Source organism: Rhamphochromis sp. 'chilingali' (genome assembly GCF_963969265.1).
Source record: "Rhamphochromis sp. 'chilingali' genome assembly, chromosome: 2".
In the NCBI taxonomy this organism is placed as follows: domain Eukaryota; kingdom Metazoa; phylum Chordata; class Actinopteri; order Cichliformes; family Cichlidae; genus Rhamphochromis; species Rhamphochromis sp. 'chilingali'.
This window is the reverse complement of record NC_137930.1, coordinates 60,365,215-60,391,005: the sequence shown is the minus strand read 5'-3', so window position 1 is coordinate 60,391,005 and position 25,791 is coordinate 60,365,215. Positions and strand designations below refer to the sequence as shown.

At 42.5% G+C, this 25,791-nt stretch overlaps 1 protein-coding gene across 16 annotated transcripts in view; it reads right to left on the bottom strand.

The window, feature by feature from the left end:
* frmd4a (FERM domain containing 4A) overlaps positions 1 to 25,791 on the bottom strand; it is a 96,504-nt gene that overhangs the window by 25,242 nt on the left and 45,471 nt on the right. For 6 of the 16 annotated variants that reach the window (XM_080876026.1, XM_080876025.1, XM_080876027.1 and 3 more), the window contains exons 2-4: positions 8,281 to 8,346; positions 3,950 to 4,044; positions 2,230 to 2,322 (exon numbers count right to left, since the gene is read on the bottom strand). In XM_080876026.1, coding sequence (XP_080732152.1) covers positions 2,230 to 2,322; positions 3,950 to 4,044; positions 8,281 to 8,346 — 254 coding nt within the window. Of the gene's footprint in view, positions 1 to 2,229; positions 2,323 to 3,949; positions 4,045 to 8,280; positions 8,347 to 10,442; positions 10,828 to 10,899; positions 11,096 to 22,520; positions 22,960 to 25,791 lie in introns of those variants that run through there. The other 10 variants (XM_080876033.1, XM_080876034.1, XM_080876038.1 and 7 more) reach the window with 6 other exon arrangements.

The following is a 25,791-nucleotide window of genomic DNA, read 5'->3' as shown; positions in this document are numbered from 1 at the left end:
CTGACATCTTCTTCAGAGATGGTAAATCGTTTGCTGTTAATCGTGTCTTTAAACCTAAGCTAAGTTTTACAAACCAAACCACTTCATTCACCCACTGGTACATCACTGGTGGTAAAGCTTGTCATACACAGATGTGAATGAGCTGGGAGTCAAACTGGGAATTGGTGCGATTAGCGGATAAATAGCTTAAATCCCCCATCTGGTGTGCATAAAAGAGTTCAGTTTACTTGATATAGCTCTGTGAACAATGCGATCAGCAAACATGTCCTTATGAATATAAATCGGAAATGCGCGTGTTGATTTCAGTGCTTATGGGTCTATATAGGCATCGAGTGAGAGGGATTGCAGGCAGATCAATAATCGGGGGTGTGGGGGGGCTTAATTCGCGTTACCCATTGAGCTGCAAGAGAGAATGAGAGGTGCTTGTCAATATTCAGTGTGAACATTTAATTAAAGCAGCACGGTTGATGAGACATGCCCACACTGCCAGCACAGCAGCAAGCATGCAAAAAAAGCACCCACTGAATCAGCAGGAGGTGGGCATCTGCCTAGCACTTATTGGGAACGCACGCATCACACAAATACCTCATGAGAATGCAGAAACGTGACATACAGAGAGAAACACGCACCCACACATAAACACACATCATACTTCATATTAGACAAACACACCCCCGCGCATAAACAAACCTTATATTGTGCTTATTAAAAACAATATGCTCAGATTGATAACAGATTCAGGCCTGGCATTTGGGCTGATTGTTGTTCCACTGCAGTCCACAGTCTGGATCTGAATGTGTGCACGTGTAAGGATGTGTTGAGAGCGGGTGTATTCAGTACTGTGACATTTAGAGAGATTAAGGTTAGAGATTAGACGGAACTGTGATGATGAAGAAGGGGGATGAAGCCTCAATGAGGTGTCAGAGTTCACAGTGTCATCGCACTACCATCACATCCTCAAACACCCATTAGTCTGTGTAAATACACACACAGTGACCCTGCACCCCACACAGCTAACCACCAACACTACCACTACAGCTTGTATATGCAGGCTCCTGGGAACAACAGGACCGTTAGTTAACGCAGGTATAAACACAATTAAGATATTCTGACTGTATTGCTGTGGCATTGTGCAATGACGCCACTAAGCAGGATACAGCCAGCGCGCTAAGAATATGCTTTTTCTAAACAGCTCATTTATATCGTGTCTCATGACTTGAGCCACGATATAAATGCCACCATGAAAATGACTCACTGACATTTTGTCCATGCGCATCACTTCGCTTTACACTATTAAACGTTTTATAGCAATGTTGTGCTGGAGAATTATACGGTCCTAGCATTTATATCGATGTAACTCTGACGCAGCTCGTGCACAAACCTGAGCGGTGTAAAGAAAAAAACAGGACAATTCAAAATAAAGCCTTTGTATTTTTCCAATTTTATTTCAGAGGAACCTGTATGTGCATAGGAATGTGTGTTTTTTCATGTCACGTGGATTGCTTTTTTTTTTTTTTTTACAAGCCTATAAAATATATAACACCACTAAATGCAATCATAAACAGCTATATGCTGAATTTTGGTCATGCCTGTGTCTGTATTGCAATTCTTCTGTCCTACAGGAGGGTCGGTGGAAAGAAAACGAGTGAACTGTGGTGCAGTTTTATAATCCTGTCACAGTTGGTCAAAAGAAGCATTTTGTTTTTAACCAAAGAGATGACTACAGTTAAGCAACAGCAAGAAAGTCATGGTGGGCTTATACAAAACAAGGATAATGACTGTGCTGTTCAGTGTTCCACTGAAAAAGGACCTTTTATAAATGAGTTTGCGAGTGTTTTTTGTCAAACAGCTTCAACATAAAGATGCACAGTGCTGATTTCTCCACCTCCCCAAACCCTACCCTTATAGGAAAAAGGTTTCTGGTATTTTGTTTGTTTGTTTGTTTCGAGTACAGTCGCCATGAATCCGATGCTATCTGCATGCAGTGCATTCTGATGAAGTATGAGAGGCTTGCCATTGGCTGAGAGGCCCTGTGGTGGGAAGTAAACACTGCGATCAGAACAATTTCACAGGGGCTTTTCATAACTAATCGTATTAATCTCTTCCTATTATGGCATGAATGTGTGAGTATACTCAAGAACGTACAGACTTCTTTCTTTCGTTCCCACATACATCTGCAATCAGACAATGATTGGTGTGAGGGGACTAACTTGCAGAAGAAAGACTCACCTGACACAGAAGTAGAGGACAATGGGACCAGACTTCTTGGGGAATTCATGTTCTAATACCCTGCGGTCCAGCTGCAGCCAACTAAAATGGCCCCTGATGGGGAAGAACAACCATACAATCAACACTATAATTCAGAGATGTCTTAATATCAAACTAGGGTACACAAAGGTTCATCTCATGAAACAGAACACTTTCTACTTAAGCCATCCCATTTATCTTTTTTGTCACACTTTGCTTGCCTCTGTCCCCCTCTTCTCTTCTCTTCCCTCCCCTCTCGTTTCTCTCTCTTTGTTTCCAACAGAGAGAAAAACCGCACAGACAGCTTGTCACCCTGGTTACCCTGCATGGTCTCCTGAGCAACTGAGCAACATCTCTCTCAAACTCTCCCTTCTTCTGTTTCTTGTCTCTCAATCTCTTGGCCTCCTGTCCCCAACACGCAGCCAGGCTCAGGCGTCTCCTCTCCCCAGGCAAAAGCAACAAATCTACACATCACAGAATTAAGACTCTATAGTGGACAATGCTTCGCTGGACAGACACTGGCAGTAGTCGCTACCATGTAAATACCAAAGAGCAGAGGCCAGTCTTGCTTGACATCAGTGGATGCATGAGATAAAACAAAAACAGAAAGGCAAAACGGCCATGGCGATGTTTGCCTGCATGTAAATCGCTGGCATCACTATCATGCCGTGGCGTTTCTGCCTTTCTAGGTCAGAAAACCCAACAAAGCTAATTTGAATGTCATGTTTGCATTTCAAGCACAGCTCTCATGGCAAGTCTACTGGCAAACACAGACTTGTGATCTTTGCTAGTCCAGAGAAAGATAACCACCCACATCACTTCACTTCACGGTTAAATGTGATCTTCACAGATCTTCATTCTTTGCTTTACCGACAATGATAAAGACAGTTGCTGACAAAATAAATCTGTTTTTTTTTATTTTTTAAATCACTGAACAACAAGAAAAAGACAAATTAGACATGTAAGCTAAACTAGATTTTTCTTTTCAATTTCATAGTTAATTAAGCCTTAATAGGAAAAGTGCTCTGGGAATTCCTCAAGAGAAAACCAATCCAAAACCAAATGCCACATTATTAAAGTGGTGCTTTTGTACACTGTGCTACAACTTAAGTTAATCTATGAGTATATATTTTACATTTAGTCCACCATTATCAGTTTTGTTCACTAGTGCTACAAAGTCCAATTAGTGGGCACACAGAGTAAAATATAAACGGTTGTTGTGGAACGGTAGCCATGTGGAAAAAGATTTTAAATTATACCTCAAAACTGAACGCAATCAAATGTAATTAGAAACCATACCTGCTACTACTCATTATCCTTGACACTAACTCTATAGCATTTATTTAAGGCTTTCTATCTTTGTCATTGGCATCTACAAACACACTGTCCACGACATCAGTGTCCATGACACTGGCTTCAGCCAACCATGAAATCAGAAGCCATGTTCACGTGCACTCCCCTCTGATATCCTTGTTGCTTTGCCTATGTGCACAACAAACAGCACCTGAACTTTGATACTAAATTTGCCTATGATTACACTACTGCTGACCCACATGTTGCTTTAATAACTTTACTGCTACCAACTGTGTATCAGATCTGATGCTGGTGTCATTTACAGTGATCTCATGTTACAGCACTGAAAAAATCCAAACAATTAAGTTAAATTAAAGACTGAGTGACATAATATTTTATTTTAACTTACGTTTCATCTGTGTATGCAATTCCAAAGTACTCCTTCTCCTTTAGGTTGAAGTGAGAGGCCACAAGGTCCAGCAGGTCTTTAGCCATCAGCTTGGGCTGCAGGAAGGAAGATATACGAGTTTGGATTAGGCTAAGGTTGTTTTAATCAGCTGTCATGTGTGTGTGTGAAGTGGTTTGCCACACTGTAGTTTAATTGGAAAAGTAGATGTAGTAAAACTTTATGCTAATGTATTATATCGGCTGTTGAGTTACCGCAATGACTAAGCATTTTGACAAACACCAGGGAGGAGAGGGAAAGGGCCAGAGTGGAGGAGATAAATGAGAGTGAGAGAGCAAGAGAAAGATGGATGGAGTGCGTGGATGTTGCTGACAGTGCAGGTACCCTTCCCCTCCCCTCTCCTTCCTGACCCACACCTCCACTGCAGAGTCACGGCTATGGGCTGAACCACTGTATTGCAGAGAGATGCTAGCACAAGAGCTATATAGCATGCAGATCACCTTAAAGCAAAGCAAGAGTCCAGGGAATGCTGCCATATGCTGCTGGTTTGTCACATCCTGAATAAAAGTGCACCAGTAACTGAGGTTAACCATGGGTGTGCCTCGCTGCCTACATTTACGCGCACAAACACACATGCATACACACTCATCTGCATGCAGCCACAAGACCGTGTTATACAGGCCACTCCCAGCATACAGAAGGAGCACATGAGTTTGTACTGTCTAGGAGAGGAGGGCATGAGGAATACATATTGTCTGAAACCATTTTTCTACACGTGCCCACACACACAACAGCGACATTGTAGTGCCATAGTATCCACACTCTTAAGAGCCTCTTCCTAATGTCCTATAGTATCTACTCACTGCATAGCTACAACTTCAGTGTCATAAGCTACTGAGAGCTATTTAAAGGGAAGGAGGTGATGTCATGCAGACACACACACACACACTACCACATCTTCACTGACCTAGATCCCATATAATCACGATGCCTACAGTGATCCTGCTACACATAAAGGCTCAGGAGAGATCAGAATTGAAAGAGAGAGCTGAAGGTGAAGTTACCGCATAAGTTGATTCAACCCTATATTCACAGATGTAAACATTTCTATTTAAATGTCTCGTTAAGAGTAAAATTTCCAAATACATATTTACAGAGAGAACAATTGCAAATTTAGCAAAGATAAGATCGGGAATGTCTCTGAATATTTTTTTGTTCTGCGGCTGTATGTTTACATTGCACAAGCAGAGAAGCAGAGGTTAGAGTGATGATTTTCTCTTTGTTTTGGTCCTGATCTGTGTGACTCAACTGAAATTGGTACTCCCATCCAAAACAGGTCTGATTGGCCCTGTCATTTCTTCCAAATGGGAGAGCAGAAACTTAGATGATCTACACTAGAAGTCTTTGAAGCCCTCAACACATTTTATATGTGGAAATTTTAGGTTTTGAAGAGAGGGTATCTTTATGGCATTAGCAGTAATACCTGTTTTGGTTCAGTCTGGGGAACATGCTGCGATGGTCTTTCATTACCACAGAGCAGCCAAACTGCTGTGGCAACAATGTCAATTAAACAACATCCATCCCACCACGGTGTAGCAAGCAGTGAGCGGGTAACAGGGACATATTGGCACGTTGTTGGGCAGATGATGGGGCGCTAAAATAAACCCCAGATACGCTGTTAAAAATCAGGAGTGTATTACTGAAGATTAAGAACAACACAGGAAGCATTTCTCTAACCCACCATTTCCACAAGCATGCGTGGCATCTTATTTCTGGGATTACAGATACCAGATGTGTAATAATGTGATGTAGACAGAGAAAGACAGGCAGTATTGTAAGTGATGCGGTACACTAAACACACCCTAGACATATACAGACCATGCAGACACACATTACATACGCATACACTATGGAGCCATCTATCAGACTGTACAGTTCTCTGAAAGCTTAGACAGCATTACTGCTAATAGATATTTAGCGTGTGCCTCCTCAGCAGCACAGGTAATTAACAACATAAGAATTACAGGGAGGTGTAAGCGAGTAGCAGACACACTAAAGACAAGTGACAAAAAAACGGTTGCACACTTGGCTGGCTGGAAACAAGTCATGGCCCGATCTCTGCAAACACCCAGTAAGGTCTTTGCTGCCTTCAGAGTTGCTCAGATTTATGAGTTGCCAACTGATTTATTAGTTGCAGCCTATCCCCTCTGTCTAAGGTTAAGGCTTTTTGGAGACACATGCTGCATTATTATGATTTTTCCCTGCACAATAACCTCTTCTTATATTTTTTGCTTTGCATACGGACTTAAAGTTTACTGAACTTCCCCTTCATATTATGTAAAAGGACTCAGTGATGTAGAAAAGCAACACTGTTACACAACTGAACCTTATTTACCCTTTAGCCTCGCAACAGTCTAGGCTACGTAAGTAATAGCTTCTGTACTGATATACAATTTCACCGAGAGGTGTGTTTGGTAGTTAGCTTTACATCTTTACAACCTGGTTAATAAGCGCGCTGTCCCTCTGGTACATTGCTCCCTGCCAATGAGGCATTGCTCCACAAGCAAACCACAGAGGGCACGCTATCAGACTGAAGGAAGTAGACAAGGCTAAATGACTCTTCTGGGATTAAACAGCTGGTCAATGTTACAACTCACTGACAGGAGTAGGAGCCTTTTTTCAGATGGTAACTGGCTTGTGTACCTGGCATGCTTACAACAAGTTTCATGAAAACCTCAATGGGACAGACCTGACAATGGCGCTGTTTTACGATCAGGGGAGACTTATAAATAAACACAAATTATAAATAAACACACTGGTTTAGACTGTTTTTGAAATGTGAACATCCAAATCTTTTTTTTTTTTTTTGCAAACAAGCGGAGGACTGGACTGCTTTTTAGTTCAGTGGAAAACTTAAGAATAACACTGTGATTCTCTGTGGTCCCACTAACAACTCAATGACCTGCAGAACATCCGCCTAACGGATGGAGGCAAGGACAGGGACTGAGAGAGAAAGAAAGCCAGCAGTTTCCTGATTTATGTGACAAAAGTTTGTTAATGACATCCACTTTTCTGACCTTTTTGCCAGTCTTGTTTCTTCTCACAAACGCGGTTAACACAGCCAATTTTTATCACTCACTCCTTATCCGAATATACCAACAAAACTCTTCACATAAGCACTACATTAAGAAATATTTATGTTAAAGCCCCAAGTTGTCTTTTTATTTTATTTTTATGTACTGAAAGAAACGAGAAGAGCAATAGAGAGGGTGGATGGATGCAAGATAGAGCTGAAACATTTGTATTTGTAAATTGAGATAAAGCAATGGAAAGACAGGTAAAAAGCTAGCCAGCTGTTGAATGAGAAAAGAAGACATGAGGAGCCAAGAGTGGAGAGACAGACAGAGTGACTAAGGAAGAGGAGCAGAAAAAGAAGTACCAATTTGAAAGGGAGGATCAGTTCTGGCAGAGTAATCAAATCAGAAAGTCAGCAGACCTATCCTTGGCTCTCCTCTCCATTTTCTCCTCTCTCTCCCTTTAGTGTCATCTCCTTTTCATTCCTTAGCCCTCATCTCATTTTTCTCTCTCCTTCTCAACCTCCCGAGCTTCTGCGTCAATCGTTCTATTCTCTGCCTGCTGTTCTTCTCCTGTTCCAGGGCAATTACTTTCTTTTGTCTTTCTCTGTTTCAGAGGAATCGAGTAATGGTCAGACCAAAGGGAACTATGGGAGGTTAGGAAGAGTGTAAGGAGCTCCTAATGAATCCATTTCAGTGTATCTAGCCAAGCCAAAAGAAAATAAAAAGAATGGCAAAAGTCAATATCATTAGCAATCAATGAAGACCTTTGGTATAGAAAAGAAAGCAGACCAGAGGAGAGTTGCAGCTGAAAGCTGAAAAAGGTAATGGTAAAAACGTAAATGAAAGAGAGGCAGTTTTTTTTAGGATGGTGCTGTTTTTATTCATTACTACAGAGAGGCTTGCTGGGAGAACTAAAGGCTAAAAGCAGAGCCAGGGTAATTGAAGCAAAGGTTTCCATTCAGGACTCGATCGAGTGGAACTGTATGTCAGGATTCAGAGTTTAAACAGGCACTGCAAATCAGTGCTGCGAGCGCAACCTATGTGCGCTTTTATGCATGTGTATGAGAGAGATCAGGGAAAGCATCAAGAAAGCGCAGCGTCACCTACTCCTGACCAAATTTCCCTTCGTCAGCAATAATGGAAGTCACTTGGGACTGCAGACATCACTTCTCCCTAGCTGTAAGGAACTGATAGTCTGTAAAGTGAGAGGGGAGAAAGGAAAGAAAGAACTAGAGGTCAGGAGGAAGACACGCTCACCTGAACGAGGAGCTCCAGCTTCCTGTCGTCCAGCAGATGGACCTGACATCGCCGGCCCTCTGTCATCTGAGAAATAGAAAAAAAATGCATGTTTCTTAATATACTTGTTTATAACAGCTCATCCAAACATACACCTGTATCCCACTATTCTACAGAACTACATTGTTACAACTCATGCAACAAAAATTTGGTACATTTCCAAATGACTCATATATTTTGCTCAAATTGAAAAACATCATTGTGCCTCTCATCAATAAGTACAGTATGTGAGCAATACCCTGCATGACAGGCTTGGAGTTTGCATGTGTGTTAGCTCGAGCCATAACAAGGTTAGCTGATCTAAATACACACAATGGGCCTTGCTCGGTTCCTCACGGACATTTTTAACATTCCTCCTTGAGCAGGAAATCCACTATCCATCAGAGGACTAGTGACCAAAGTGAGGGAAGCTGCCTGCTGACAGTGTTCACTGGAGTGTTTGTCTGTTTTGCTGATACCAGGTTTGCTGAATAGAGCTCCAAAAGAATGAATAATATCCGTCTGCCAAGGTCAGGCGTAAACAGTGAAGCAGGTGCAATGATGAAACAGTCAACTGTGGGAAAACACGTGTTAGACCAAATATTTTACACGGCAGACAAAGCCAAGCCGTCTCTGCAAACCTGCCCTAACATTTGCTACTCAAATACAAACAAATCCAGGAATAAAGAGACGGGGGAAACATCACCATTGTCCAAAACTCCTCTCAAAAAACAGATGCTATTAATCTGAACACAAGTATAACTGGTTTGTAACTCTATCAAGAGGATCATATTGGCCTCCTGAGGCTATTGTAATTTGGTAAGGGTGTCTCCTTAACAAAGTTAGCCTACTTTCTCACCATTTGTGCCAGCTTGCATCGGGGTGAGACTTTAGCAAAGAGACGATGATACCAGAAAAAGTGAGGGAAAGAAGTACCGCAGCACTCATCCCAGTGTGAACTTCCCCAAATCATTACTGGTGGGCGTGTGTGGCTTCTAGTGTCTTTGCAGGGTTCAGCTTACCCTCCCCCTCGCCACTGATCCCCTGTGGTTTGAGGGTTTAGATTGGGTGCACCTGTGCACACAGTCAAGTGACACACAAACCCTTACATTTTCCATCCTTGCCCTTTGTTTTTATCCCCCATCCTCCTGTCCTGGAGTTACATTATATCTCTGAAAACACTATGTGTTTATACTGTACACAGTGATTTTAATTACTACCATAGCTGCTTAGTGGTAGGTTTAGTGGTGCAGATGCAACCAGATGTGAGCTGTACAACAACTCAGAGATGTCAAGCGCAACTAAGGTTGCTGTAAAGGCATAACATCGCATTAATCCACATATTTTTGCTCAATTACTCAGCAAAAAACTAGAGTATAATAATCAAACATTTAAAGTATCCTGTCTGCAGAACACTTCAAACTGTAATGTGGCATGCACGCTGTCACTGGGACTCAGCTTGAGGCACATGGGAATAGTGCAAGTCTTAATGTCAAGGTAACAAATCACTGCCCTGAGGAACAAAAACTAAGCAGCCCAATCTGGCACAAACAGATGGGTTTTGGCCACAAAACTGCATGAAAATAAATGTAATAAGTCTCTATTACAAGGTTGTTATCAGTAAAGAAGGCTGACAAAAGTAGAAAATGAGGAATTTTCAATATAACACAATCTAGCTGCACCATGAGCTAAATAATATACATTGTTACAAAATGTTTCTTCTTTACAATGCAACTCTTCTGAGAGAAACAGTGGCCAAAGGCACATGTGCTGCTGGCTGCATCACCTTATCCTGTTGTGTGATTCATGATGCATTCAACAAAGCAACATTTCTGACCCCATTAGTGGTCAGGTCTCAATTGGTTAACATGCATCCTCAAGCCTGACTCACCACCAAGAAACGCTGATATTTAAAGACCAGAGACATATACCACTACAGTGCTGTCTGAAGCAGCCATGTTCACAGTGTTTCATTATTTCTTCGCTGGGGCTGACAGCACAATTACACACACACACACACACACACACACACACACACACACACACACACACACACACACACACACACAGAGAGAGAGAGAGAGAGTTGACAGTGATGCTTGGTCAGTATAAGCGACCGCAGTAAGGTTATCATTAGTTAGTACCTTGCAAATAAATGCTCACTGCCACTCACAGAAGCCGGCTCCAAGAAGGAGAGAAAAAACAAAAATAATAATAAAAAAATTTAATCCCAGAAAGAAATGAGTCGTGTTGCAGCCAGAAAATCCTCAAAAAACACCCGCTTTTCTGTCCGGCCTAGAGGATGAGGCACATCAGCATCCATGTTTGTGACCATTAGTTAACGTTAGTTGCGAGCTGGCCGTATAATCCCGTCTTCTCACGTCTTCGCCGTTCAAGCAAAAAAATAAATAGGCGCTAATTAACGGCGACAGTGGAGCGTTTTTCAAGCGAGGCTTCTCTCTCATCCCTCCTTGTGGAAAGCACTCAGCTCCACGGTGCTAGTCCTGGACGACCAACCCCCGCCCACCCCCTCCCCACACCTTTCCCTACCGGCACCGTGCACAAACGGCGTGTGAACGTGCGGAACGCGGGAGACCGTACCATCGGTCGGCAACCGAGGGGGACGGCCGGAAGAAGCGGCTGACTGTGCTCCAGTCTGCCTTCACTTCGCCAGCTTTGCTTCTCGCTGTCACCGGAGTTGCTTCGAAAACACGGGAATAATGGAGGCAAGATGTGGGGGCGGGGAGAGGAGGAGATGAGGGGGAATTTTCTGCAGCGGCAGCTCGCAGCCATGAGAAACTGCAGACCTCTCTCTCTTTCCTGATGTGTGAGTGTGTGTGTGTGTGTGTGTGTGTGTCTGCACCCAAACATCTGTGTCTGCAGGACGGTACTGATACATAACAACGTAAAGTCTGCCTACTTTAAGAAATCCGCTGTGCAGGGGCAGGAGGAGTTGAGACTATCTAATATGAGTGATCACCTTTAAATCAGCATGTAACAAGTGTATTGTGACAGAGCTGCACAAACCTTCAAATGCTGGTTATACCCTGCTAAAAAGCAAACAAGCAGAGGTTTCTGTCTAGACCCTTGGTTTGCGCTCCCTCTCTCTGCCTCTCCCTACAGCTTGTAGCTTCCTGTCTGCGCTTTCAAACACAAATCTTGCTCACAGGTTTGGCTTGCTTGAATGAATCCTGGCCCTTCAGTCCACTGCAGCCGTTGCACTGACTCTCTCTTTTTTTTTTGTATGACCTAAATTGGGCACTTGTGTTCACCTTGCACGGCTGGAACAGCAGCCGTTAAAACCGCAAGCTGTTAACATAACAAAATCAGTCTGGTTTGTGGATCCATAAATAGATACTAAGATGTGCAGTGGAGGGTGCTTATAAAAAGTTTGAATGATTCAGCTATTCTGCCTTTTACAACAAGAAGCAGTCCCCGTGTTATGAAAACAGTGTGAGCACCCATGCAAAGCAGGTATGCATATGTGGCACACCTTGTGTACTCGGTGTCATTCTGTTTATTTGAGTGAAATGCAGTTGTGCCATATGTGATTCATTGAAATGCTCTCTTCCCAAACATTTAGCAATATCAAGATGCAATTACATTTTATAAGCTTGGCTTGAAAAGCTTTCTTGCAACCACGGTGTATGCTGCAACCCCAAAATTCAGCTTAGTTTGCTAAATGTAGAGGGTCACATGAGAAACGAGGAGGTGTATCCTTTTCCCTTCTGCCGGATTTTTCTGTTTCTGGATATTTTTGGCCTGCTCCAGACACCGGAAACTGGCCTGTCCAACTTAAACATCTCCAGATGACTCTTTCTTTGGCATTAATACATACAGCCGTCCCCTCATTCTTTTTCTCCGGTCAAATTCACATCTCCGTTTATTGGTAGCTTCCTCAATTTGCTGTGATAAGAGTCCTGTTGTTTAACAGTGCCAGGGAGAGTGAAAGAAGGGGGACAGAGGAGACTAGAAGCAGGATCCTGAACACTTACACTGCATGAGTCTATGAATGATTCCTCCTGCATGGCATGGATGAAGCTGAACCACAAAAAAAAAAAACATAAATAAAAAGGAGGGAAGAAGGGAAGCAAGGCAGGAAGGAACAATAACAGGCAACTGTGATTTACTGAGCCACCCTATCCAGTGTCCATGGCCCTTATCTTCCCATACATGCTAACCTCTCCATGACCTACAGACAGTATTGCCAAGAACTACAAAGTGAGAAACACTTGTAGGTGTAACATTTCTGGACCCTGACCGAGCCTTGTTATGGAGCCAGTTTGCTTCTATTCTGGGCTGGGGTGTGGCTGTAATAATGAGGTGCTGATTAAGTATTTTTCTGCAGAGTACCGATCCAAAGGGTAAAGATCTGAATGGCTGAGGTGGGTTTAACAGGGTAGAGTGGGGTTTTAGGGTCAGACAGGGAAACACAGCTGTTGGTCTGTGTTGGGAAAGGTAAGCTATGTTGGTGGAACCCAATATAAACACCGCTGAACGGTTAATTGAAGCAAAATGGAGAATCTCCTCAACCCTAACTGTGGGATGATGTGGTAGGCAATTAAGACTGACACACACACACACACACATACACACACACACACACACACTCTGTCTTGCTCCGTCTACCGTTGTCTGCTTCTCCCACATATTTATAGAGACAAAATAAACAGACACTCTTAAACACGTCACTTTGAGAGCAAGCGTGCTGTGACACAAGCACTCCGATGATGATTTATGATGCTGAGATCATTACATCTCAGCAGGCTTTACGACTTGTCTGCAGTTTGAACGCAACAGCATCTACGTATGGTGTAGATTAGATTACAATGCAGAAGAAAAATAAAACATTGGGAATACAGTTTCAGTTCAGTCCAGTAGGTTATTAAAGACCTGATGGAAAAATAATAGCAGGGCCAAATCCTGTCTTCCCCCTCAAACTAGTGTTTCACAGAGTGGCAGAGTGAGATGGAGCAGGGAGGGTCAAGGAAAGGCAGCCAGGAATGTCTGGAGAAAAGACTGACCGTCGAGATCTGTTTTGTTTGTACAAGTGTGTATATGGGAGCGTGCGTGCGTGTTATTGTGTGTGTCTGTGAGCTCCACCCTCACTGCCCGTGAGTGACTTTGGGACTGAAATGTGGTTCCAGTTAGGGCGTTTTTTAAAATCAGAAACATACTGGCACTTCAAACAAACTGGGGATATTTTTGAAGCCAACGCAGCTTTGTTCTTATTTTACTACAAAGCTCCATTCCCAGACTTCCACTAAAAAAAACAAAAAAAACAAGAAAAACAAAAAAAAACCCATCCCCCCCTCATTTTAATATAGAATCACAACTCTGACTAAAACTGACAGACGGAGACGCTTATGAATTTCAAAACCCACACGGGCACTTTTAGCGGGAACAGTAAAGACATTGGGAATAATGCTGTATAAAAGATTTTTGCAAGATCCAAACTTTTGTTGTGTTGAAGTCACACCAATCCACCTCTGCCTTCACATCTTAAGTTCAACCTCGCTGCCATTTGCACCCTTAGGAACCTCGATTCCAAACGAACTGAAAAGATAAGACTTTTGCCTTTTCTTGCTTCATGGTGAAAACTGCCAGAAAGCATTTCTGCTACACACACACGCACGCACTCAAGAAAAATGTACATTCATCGACAGATCAAAGTGTCATCAAAGGGTCTCTAAAAAATATGCACAATGTGAGCCAGTGGTTTGTGCTTCTTAAAAAGATTGTGTGGATAAGAGAAACAAAAATAACACATGAAGACACAGCAATAGTTTTTTTTGTGCTGGTAGAGTTAATCTGAACATGCCTTGCAGTCATAACATTAAACTTCACCTTGTTCCGCTTGATTCCTCATGAAATTTTTCTTTTTATTCTTTGCAGATTACACACTGAAAGGTCACATTGCCTAATCCCAAAATAATGAAGTCCTTTCTTAACCCCCACCCCCTCCCTCCCCAATCCTTGCACACCTATGTTGTTCCTGTAACAGTCAGTTGTGTGGACTTATCTCTTTATGCTTAATTAGCTCCTCCTCCTCTTTGTTTCAAGCCCGTATCATCCTTCTGTTTGTCTCAGTTCTTCCATTTCCTTTTTTTGGGTTTTGTAAATCCTTTATATACATTTGTTTCAACTGCACTTTGTGGTTGAACAAAATTTTGGCCTCACAGACGTACACGTGTGCATGGGCGGCTCACTCACAGAACCAGCAGTTATATTTAAAACTCTAAAACAACACCACAGTCTCCTATGATTACATCCAAGCAAACAAGCACAATGCGGTGATACAGCGCCACAGTGCGTCAAGTATAGGAGGGAATGGCCGCAGGCTGCTTTGATTATTCAGTTCGAATTTTTTTTTTTATGAAAATGAGATGTACAGAAAGTGCCAAAAGGGCTTAATCCACTTTCTAAAGGTGGCTCCCCCAGTTCATGAGTCTTTTCATGTCTTCTCTTTTAGATGACTTTTCCCTGTCAGGTTTATTGGAATGGACCGTACAGTCTATCTGTCTGTCTATAGATGTACTGAGAGTGCCAGCAACCTGAAAGAAGAGTACAGAAGTTCAGGACAAATAGGTACGAGTGATGTCATGTCTTCTCAATGAAACACAGTCTCAGTGATTGCGGGGGATGATCTGAGAGGATGTGGACTGTCAGTGTTCACAGGGGAAGGATCTTTTACCCCTACACCTCCTCTCTTCATCTATAATTTAGACAATGAGAAATCACTATAGACCCAAGCGACCCTGTGTTCACTGATACTGCTGGCACTGCACTCAGAAGGACAGTGTGACGTAGAGAGGAGTGTGCGGTTCTGCACAGTATCCTTTGTATACAGTGTGTGTGTGTTTGCATCTGTGTGTACAACCCACTGAATTTTGCTGATCAATGAGCCTTCCTTGTAGAGCTCTTTTTATCTTTGCTTTCTTTGGCTTTTGTTTGGTGTCCCATAAGCAAAAACCAAAAAAAAAGGAAAACCCCGCATGTTTGTGTGTGCCCTCGTGGCGTAAACTCAAGGGCACTGAGTGCTGCAGAGCAGTTGAACCCATGTGGCCTCTATTCCCTGCCCTGTGACAAGATGGAATACCAAACACACTAATCATTTAGCAAGCTGAATATTAAACAGTGCTGTCTGCAAGTTCTATTTGTGTGTGTGTGTGTGTGTGTGCGTGTGTTTGTGTCCTAATGTATTCTACTAGCCTATTAAACATGTACCCTGAGACCAGAAACAGCAGGGGAGATTTTGGGGCAAAAGGTGCCTAAATCCTCTCTGTGCCTTGCTGATTTTGCCTGGTGTGTGTGTGTGTGTGTGTGTGTGTGTGTGTGTGTGTGTGTGTGTGTGTGTGTGTGTGTGTGTCCTCCAGGTCCAAAGACCCTCTAGGCTAATTAGGGAAACAGCCAAAGAACAACACCATTCAAAGCACTGGCTTTACAGGAGCTTGGTGAGCTTCCATCCTCATGATACTTCAGAGATTTTCAAACCACCCACTTCTTTAGCTGAGTGCATGGAAACATCCTGCAGTGTCAAGTGCACACACGCACACATACTCTCGCGTGCACATAAATGTTTGACCGGCCTCACTGCTCCGTGCTTGCCAAAGTAAGATGCAAACAAAAGTTGCCATGGCAACGTTCTAGGAGATCTACTCTTGTCTGTCACTCAGTCCTGTGCCAGAAATGTAGGGCACTTAAAGGAGGAGGCAATGTCACACAATGGTCAGACATTGTAACAAAAATAGGTATGACTGTGGTGTACAAGTGTACAGCAAAAAGGCACGCAATAAAGGCTTCAAGTGATTCAGTGCAACTGATGACAGTGTCATGATGCCTGATGAAAAAGACAAGTGAACCCTTTGCTCTACCAAGCCACTATGTACTCATAATTTCACACATCTGCACCTTCACTATTCCAGCTCGCGTTCACAGGGAATTGGCAAGGGAAAAGGCTGAAAAGGGTTAAGGAAGACAGATTGGAGAAAAAAGGAGAATACATGAGAGATGAGCCAGGCAGAGAAATCGACACAACATATAGAAGAAGCTGAAAGCTATGAAGTTATGGGCTGAACAGGGTGCAGCCTAGGACATTTCTTCATCTTGCTTCAGGATCTATTTTGAGGTATTATAATGAAAAAAAGGGGAATGAAAAAGAGTTATCGGCCCCTCCACAAGTCCCGTCCTGCAGCCTGTGTAGTCAGTTTGAACTGTGCTCTATAGCTGGGATTTATCAATCCATAACTTTGGTTCATTGTGACTAAGCTCCATTATGACACACTTGATTCCTCTGAGGCAGGGTAGTGAAAAATGACCCAGCTCATCTGCAGGGAGAGCCCTTAGGCATTTGTGTGTGGTCTGTGCACAGGTGTGTGTAGTGTATAAATATATAAATATATATGGATGTGGGTGCAATTCCTGTCGTCCAAAGGGAATCCCGTCACAGTAAAGATATTGAAGGTTATCCATTTGTCCACTTTGCCTCAAGGAAATTGGCAGTCTGAAGGTTTGGAAAGCCTTTTCTTTCTTTTGAAAGCACCTGATTAAAAAAAACGGCTGTGGTATAGAACCTCAACAAAGCTTACCATTCCTAAAATCTAAGCTGTGGATGTATATGCATTCACTCTCATTCAGGGGCACAATTAGCTACTTTGGACTGGAGGAACCATTTCATGCCTTACAAATTTTCAAGGTAGTCTCTACTTTTTGTTTGTCGGCATTAGAGGAACTAGGAACCATCAAAGTTCTTGGAAACATTTTTTGAGGTCTTTCGTTAGCTCCTCCTTCAGCATAGACATAGTGCTTACTGTACACATGTAGTTGTACATGTGTTGATTTGTGTGGTGCTTACAACTGCATATATAATAACTGCTAGAATTCCTACTCAGCTGCTTGAGACATTCAGACACAGTGAAGCTATTTAGAGAGAAAATGAAGAAGATTAACTAACATTAATAATAAGATGATAAAAAACCACAACAATCATGGCTTAATGAAAGCTACCCTTGTCCACAGACTGGTAACATGCTGCACAAATGATTCATTAGTCGAATTCTAATTTCATCAAAGGCTCCAGGAGCCTCTGCCTCTTGTTAGTGAATCATTGTATACTTAACAATGCAAAAAGAAAATAATCACTTGTAATGTTACATTATATAACTTAAAATAGCACATTTGGGTGCTTTCAGCTACATGTCTTTTTTTTCCCAAGTCTATTATTATCACAAAAGATCCAATCATGGCACCTTCCGGCTTGTTGTGAATGTGGTCTAGTTGTTGCTATGCCAACCATGTAGCAACAATACTTCATGTAAGTGTTCCTGCTAACTGCAAATGCAAACAGGCAAAAACCTCAGAAATGCATAGCGGTCTTGGTGGACCACCCCAGCAGATAGTTACTGTTTGGGGCGATACACTAACTTGTCAGATCTGAATGTTTTGGCTAAGGCAAATGTTGATATTTCTCTCATCTCTCCAGTTTAATACGCATGCAAAACTCTAAACCTCTTTTCAGTAAACACATGTGGACTCACTGTTAGAGGGTATAATATCCGTACAAACAGAGGATCTGAGAGTCCCTGAGAGGGATTTCCCCAGATATTTACCAGATTCTCGTAGTAATCCTCTGGGATTACCATTCTATACCGTGGCCCTAACCTTTGAACTTAAAACATTATAAGCTCTTACATCCCCAACACTAATGTCGCATTTAAACCAATCTCTTCATTCGCTGGAAGAGGACCACCTCCAAAAACCTTATATCATGTCCGTTCTGGCCACGATTCAGACACACTGAGAGGATTTAAAGGGATACCCGCCAGCTTTATCGAGCAGGCCTCTCAGCCTTGGCCCAATAAAACACTGACTAGATACTGCAAACATGTTCAACATCCAAATAGTCTCCAACATGGTAACTGATGCCTGGCAAAGTTATTTAAAATCAGACAGTCTTTTTCACGCACCAACGATGGATGGTTTTCCTTTAAAAAAAGTATGACTACCATCCTGTTCATATCCAATATCGTGCCTTAAACCAGAGAAATCAGATTAGCCCTTCTAATACTGTACAGCATGTGTGAAGATGTCAGTGTGCGCCCATGCATGTGCCTGTAATTAATTAAAAGTGAGAGGCCATCCTGTGAAGGACTCTGATATATTTTTACATCACCGGAGAAATTATAGTCTGGCACGGTTGATAGCTGCTAAATGATAATATTGCACATGGAGAATTAAATTGGAGAAGGGTGTTGTGCTTTAAATATTTAACATGTAACAGGGTTGCAGATCATAAGAAGCCTCATCAAACAACTTTAAAGCAACAAAATGTGGACAACGATTCAGTCTTTGATCGTGAATTATGATTTACAGAGTGAAATTATAACTTAGAGTTCAACTCCTGATGAATCAGTTCAGAAGAATTTTCCTTGCTTCAAACATGATCAAACAACGACAAGCTTCGCTCTCCTCCGCTTTTTCCTCTTCCTCTTTCACACATCCATTTACACTCACACACTGGGTATTTGATAAACCTGGGAATGGAGCAGTGGAAATGTTTTCCAGACGATCTATGCAAATAAGTCCTAATCCCCAGGGATACACTGTAAACGGCTTGAACCACCAACACAATCTACAGAGGGGTATTTGTGTGTGCATGTGTGTGCGTCGATGTAGGGATATCAAACACAAACACACCTCCAGCTAGTTGCCAACAAATTAGAAAATTACAAGTAAATAAACAAAGTACTGGAAAACTTTGGTACAATGTCGATTCTGGCCTTCCCATCCACGAACCCTTTCTGCCGGTTGTGGGAAAAGATTTTCTCACATACAGATCCTGACTTTGGCAATGAGAACAAAGACTGCTGCCAGACAGCCCTAGCGATCAGAATTCTTCAGCAGGAAGTCACAAGTTTAACCTCATCCTCTATCCAATAATTACTTGGCTGGAAAATGGGATAACGTTGGGAATAAGCAAGGACACAGAGATTTCGGATTCTGGACATTTGCCTGCCTGTCATAAGGTTATTTACCGACATCTGTTTCAGTAGAACACTTTACAAATTGACGATAAATTGAACATGAGCGTAAGAGAGACTTCACAAAGTAGGCTGATTACAATTGTGACCTAATTCAGGGGAGCTGCTGGCAATCACAGTGGATTCTTCCCAACACTGTACTTTGACTGAGAGCCAAAAGTCCACAAACAAAAGCAGTAACTGGACAGATACAAATGAACCAAGTCTAAGACAGAAGAAGGATTGTGTATCCTATATCTTAGGGTGCCGTTGCTGCGTCTCTGGTTCGTATCATAAAGTACTGGGACCACTCAGTGGGAAAGGAATACATCCAATACATTTTCTCACAGGAAACGGCACCAGATGAGTTTGGTGGGAGTAAACTGGCTTGGATTTCAGTGTAAAATATGAGGAGAGCCTTCGAGCTAATGCACCATAAGAGTTACAACGAATATACCTTATGCGTGCAATCTTAAATATGCATAAAATGTTTCAGTGGTATTGTGTTGCTAGGAAACAGCTTGGATCAAAGTTTATTTGTCATGTAGGAGAACCAGTTTCCTGTCAGCATTGTTATTAGCAAGAGCTGTAACAGGAAGCAAACTGAGTCTATCTAGGATGTTTATCTTGTCAAGTCTAAAAAGCTCCACGGGGATGCCGAACACGCTTGCTAAACAAGTCACTTCAGGTTGTTATGAATAAAATGATGGCTTGGAGTAATTTTTGTGAGTTGTATTACACTGACTACAGGTTGATTAAAAGAAAAAAACAAAACAAGAAACAAAACAACAAATCTTGCAGCTCAGGGGAAGTCCGACCACCTGCGTTTGCTATAGTCTTTACTGTTGCGTCTTCCCTGCGCAGGATATCCTGCCTTCGGGATGGGGTGGGATGATAAGAAGGGGGTTGGTAGGATATAAATGAAAAAAAGAAAAGGCACGATGTGAACAGCTGAAATTGATGCAAATTGGAAGCAGCACGAGAAATGACAAACAAATACCCTGAGACACTGTGTAACGCAGCACAGCCGAGCGCTGCCCTGTTGGTACTAACCCTGTTTAAGGGGTCGCATCACCAGAGGAAAAAGTGTGACTGGAGGCTGTTGAGTCAATATTACTCAGCCTGATGTATGGAAGTGTGAACACACAGCTCACAAGAGAAATAAGTGTACGTCTGTGTGAGCAAACAACATTTCATAAATGCCGTCTGCTGGTTAATGCAGCGCTACGGCTCCATCGAACGGGGCGATGATCCGCACAACACGCAGAGCGACGTTGGTGCGAAATCATCACCTTGACGCACAGTATTCCCAAATGGATTGAGCATACTGGACTGCTGGTGATGCAAGCCTTCACTGGTCACAGTTGAAATGACTGCAGGGAGAAAGAGCTGAAAGGAAAAGCAGTCGAATTTTAAGTAGGAACAAATTTTTAAAAAGAAAGTTTGAGAGTAAAACAAGGCACGGCATGGTCCTGGGACAGGTTAGAGCCACGACTGGAAATGTTTTCCAGTTCAAGAGAAGAAAAAAAAGATGGAAAAGAAGTGTAGAAAGTGAAAACAGGTTGGTAGAAGTTAAGGCCTTGTCTGTGTCTATCATTCCGGCTCTCTTTCTTTCTTTTCCCCTCTCTCTCCTATTGTGTGTGTGCCAGTTGTGTGAGGCTGGGTATCTCATTAACAGTAATAGAGGAAGCCAGGCAGGGCGGCAGTGAGCCAGGGATATCCCCATCCCACAGTCTGACACACTGACCCCTCCTTCTCTGCTATTGAAACTCCCACCGCTATTAACTGCTCCACCTTGGACTGTACCACTTTTCCAGGCCAGGGGAAATATTGTTGAAAGGACTTCTCCAGAGGATGTTTAGGGAGCATTAAAAGAGCCCCTCCTGAAAGGTGCCTTAGTGTGGACCAGGATGGGGTTGTTAAGGATGGGTTAGACTTAGGGAGGCCTTGTTTCAGCTTCCTCTGATTGTGTTACCCTCCCTTAGGATGCTTAAACCGAGAAGCTACATAAAACCGCATTTGAAGACAAAAGTTAGAATAACAATCCAGATTATTCTCCTCTTGAGAATAAAAAGGGAATCGGAGAAAAAAGGCAGGAAAACGCGCATGCTGTGTATGTTTATCTTCGTGTGCATGTATGCGCTGATTAATTTTTGCTATGCAGTGTGCTTCTTATCATTTAGCTACAGGCCTGGTGAGTCTGTTGGGTTTGTCCTGGTGGTACCAGCTGCATACAGGCCAGGTGAGATGCTTGGGGAATACTAATGGGTCCATGAAAGCCCTGTGCATCAATTCAGACATGGTGACGTGAATACTGATCAAGCTTTTTGCTGAATCACAGCTAGACAGGCACAAGGCACAAAAGAAGCTGCTGCTTTTACACAAATAAAATAATGCAGACTAGAGAAAGGGCTTGCATTATTAAAGCAAATTGACACATTTAGAGAACACAAAGTTAGCAGGGAGTGAAATGTGAGGCAAAGGAGACAGAGAGACCAAACAGCTTACAAAATAGCCTCTATGTGTGTGTTTTTGTGTGCAAGCATCCCCCTTTTAGATGCCCATAGAAACACTTACCAGCTTAACAGCTTAGTTACCACCTCTTTAATACTGACCTTGGCAACGTAACTTCCTGTTGTGTATGCCGAGCACAACAAAAACAAAAGAACACTATACACAGGAACGGCTAAGTGAAAAAAAGTTCTATTCAGTACATAAACCTAGCAGGAACATAGCCATGACATCCAACCCAGTTCTGTCCTTCAAGCTTAATGAAACAAATCAGTCAAGTTTAACCCTGCCCTGTCTCTGGCTCCAGCCTTTGTCAGGACATACCTGGCCCTAGAGTACATCATCTGTTCCCTACTTGTCTTTCTTCTTCTGCCTCAAGACCTTGACGCACAAGTGCAGAATCCTTCATTAATAACAGCTCCTTATTACACGGGAGGGCAGCATGTAAACGCAAGTATGTCTTAACAGGTGCACAATTATTTGGGATAAAATGTAGTGCAAAATGCTTACTGAGATGATTGTGCATAGAAATCTATCTGATATATATTTTTCTTTCTTTCTTTCTTTCTTTCTTTCTTTCTTTCTTTCTTTCTTTCTTTCTTTCTTTCTTTCTTTCTTTCTTTCTTTCTTTTTCTTTTTCTTTCTTTCTTTTTTAAATGTTTACGTTTTATGTGTATTGGAGGTGAATCCTACCTGATAAAGCGGCCTTGAAACACACCTGTGTGTGTGCAATAGATGCAGAGGCCCAGGAAGGTTCCTGGCATGCACGCGAATCCGCCGGATGGCTGTGGAGGTGAGAGTCCATAGCAAGCCCTGTCGAGTACAGACCACCTCATCTAAACCCAACAAGACAGCCTCCATCCCTAACTAACTACTTTGCCACCAGACGAATACACAGCAATATGAGTTTATATCAAAGGGACATCCACAGGTAGTGGCAATGAGATGGTATGATTAGCCTTTATTGTCCTCTTGATGCCACTTAGATCCAGTAGATAATACATGAGTCATTTGTAGAGGTAAGCCTGAGAGAGACAGGTTAACCCCAGTGTCTGTCTCCTCTCTTGTCCCTCTAGGGCCACTTGCTTCTCTGGGATTCACTGGAGTGATGCCTCCTCAAGGTCAAACCCTGCTAGTCCTTCTGCCCCAGTCCCACACAGCTAGTGTTCCCTGCTGACTCCTTCTCTCCTGGTCCTCCTCTCTTCCTGTCCCTTTTCTTCCCACTGAAGCAAAGCACCCTCTGTCCGTTGCTCTCAGCGTCACAAACACAAACATTCCCACTTAGGAAATGCAGCCGGTCTCTTAGTCTACCCGACTGGAGGTTGTTTTTAAAGCGATATGCACTCGAATACTGCAGCACACACTGAGGGAAACCAGTCCTCTCACTTTCTCTCTCACTGTCTCGGTTTTCAAGGAAAGAGGTATGTTTCTGTGGTAAGTCCATTCCTTTCAAACACCTGTTCAGACTGAACACTAAGTGTATGTTTTTGAAGGAAAAGAAGACTGGCACACATTATATACAAGCATAACTGCAAGCACGATACAGTAGAATGAATCACAGTAACACTGACATCTGGTCACTTGGATTTTTGCCAGAATGTTTTTAAAAAAGGACATATTTTTCCCCCAAGCCAGTTTTCCCAGGCTGGAGTATCCTGGTCTGACCTATCTAAGCTTTGAAAAAAGAAAAATGATGCCTGCTCCAACCGTCTGCTAGTCTTCGCCAACTCATTATCTTGTGAAAAAAAAAAAGACTGAATATAATTCATTACGTCAAACTAAGTTGTTTATTTGAGTCAGAAATCCACAATGAATCTTACACTTGCTTGCATACATCCATTTGCAAAAATGGCCACATGGAGGCAATACAAACCCCATATATAATCTCTGCCAAGCAAGCAGCGCCTGTATGTAAATCCTTGCCAGTCTGTTATAAATTCTGGCTTAACAGCACTACTAAAACACTACAGCTTGTATGAGAAATGCTCACTATGTTACGTCTGATAGAAATGTTAAAGTAACTCTAAAATCAAACACACACATTTTTTTTGCCTCCTGCAGATCACGACTGGTTACAGAGAATTTTATTTATGGCAGTTGTGCTATTTAAAAATAACGTCTGCTGGTTTTGTACAGCCAAATGCTTTCATTTTTCCTACTTTCGTCACAGTCTGTCCTCAGAGACTTGATCGATATAAAAATTCAATAACTCTGTACAGTACAGTAATTCTTTGCCTTTTCTACCAAACCACCAATCTGACTGTGTGTATGTGGTGGGGGGGGGGGGATTAAATGGCCTTTCGTAGCCCGCTCTGATTCATTGCGAGGCTTATTGATGCGAGGGTCATTTCTGTACTGCTGAGATAGTGTGCTTGTGTGTGAGACTTTGTGTGCATACAAATTATTGTATGACTTAAAGGAACCACAAACATATGAGTGGGAGGCTGTTGTGGTGTACATCGGGTTCAGAACATAACATAAGTAAACTTCTAAGAATCAGCTTACATTTACACCAACCATAAGCTCCAGAATACCTCTGCTTCCACAGCAATCATTTCCCATACTTCTATCTCAGGGTTTGACGTTGTCCTCTCAGTGGTGTCTTGAGAAACTCATGAGGAATGTGTGGTATTTGTGCAGTGTGAATTTTCCAAACTGACTGGAGACACTCATCTCACAGTGACCGTAACTTACAAGGGGGTGTAAATATTTGTTTCGGCGAGGAGAGAAGAGGGAGGCTGGGTATGAGTGTGCGCTGTTCCCATGATTCCATGTGTTTGCTGTGTCCTGCTGAATCCTGGGAAAGGTCAGACAGCCACTGTGATGTAAACAGACACGGCCAACAGTGTCAGCTGGGCGGCTATCCACGAAGTAAGAAGACGGAGTGGAAAAGAGACTTTTTTTACATTCAGAACCGTGATGGACAAATTGAATTGACAGTTAACTAGTGAGAAAATCTACATAAGACACGGGGAAATCATCTGTCTGCTCCTCATGTATACATGTCTGGCCTCTTTACTTTCTCCTGTTTCTCCATCTCTTTTGGCCTCTTTCATCTCTCGTCTCTCATATCTCTCAGTCTTCCTTCTGCTCTCTGATTTTCCACTCAGGCGTGTTACACTAGAGTGGAGGCAAGGCAGAAAGAGCGAGTGAAAGAGAGAGGAGTGGAGGGAAATGGGTCACCAAAACTATAAATTCACAAGCAGATTCTCAGCTGAGGCTCTCTGGCACACAAATACCTTAAACGAGCTGTGCGCCGGAGAGCAAAAAGTGCACCTGACACTGACACGTTGAAACACTTTATGCAACACTGAACCCGACACGTGACTTGCATGGGTCTAGATTGCTTTGGATTTTTCTTTTTTTTTTTCCAACATACAAAGACACACAGATCGATGTCATTGCAACAGAGCTCGTAAGTGACACATCCATATAGACCCAACCAGGAATTCAATTCTGATCAGTCTTGCTTAATGTGATCACATTAGAGGTGCAAGCAGAAAAATCAATAACATAAAGTAATCTGGCCCGAGAGACGGATGAATGCAATGAGCTTCTATATGTCTGCGTCTGTGAGAGTGAAAGAGTGCATGCTGTGAGCTTTAGTTTCACTAGTCCTGTGGGTGTTTGGAATAAATTAAATAAAAATATTGTTTACTGAGCATTTGTGCAATGAAAAACACCCAGTGATGACATGACATAAGCCTTTGAAGTATTGGGACTTTTATACTCTCTTAAGTATAGAAGTTGACCTAGTTCATGTGTTATATGCTCTAAATACTGTACACACATGCATTAAAGGGTGTTCACGCACATGCACGCACATATACACTCTCGCTCTTTCTACCTATCTCTCTCAAGCTAATCATTGTCTCCACTTTGCCTGGCAGATAAATATTAATGAGGATTACTATGTTACTGCAGCACACCCACGGGAAACCAAGAGCCTGCCACTCTCTCCTGC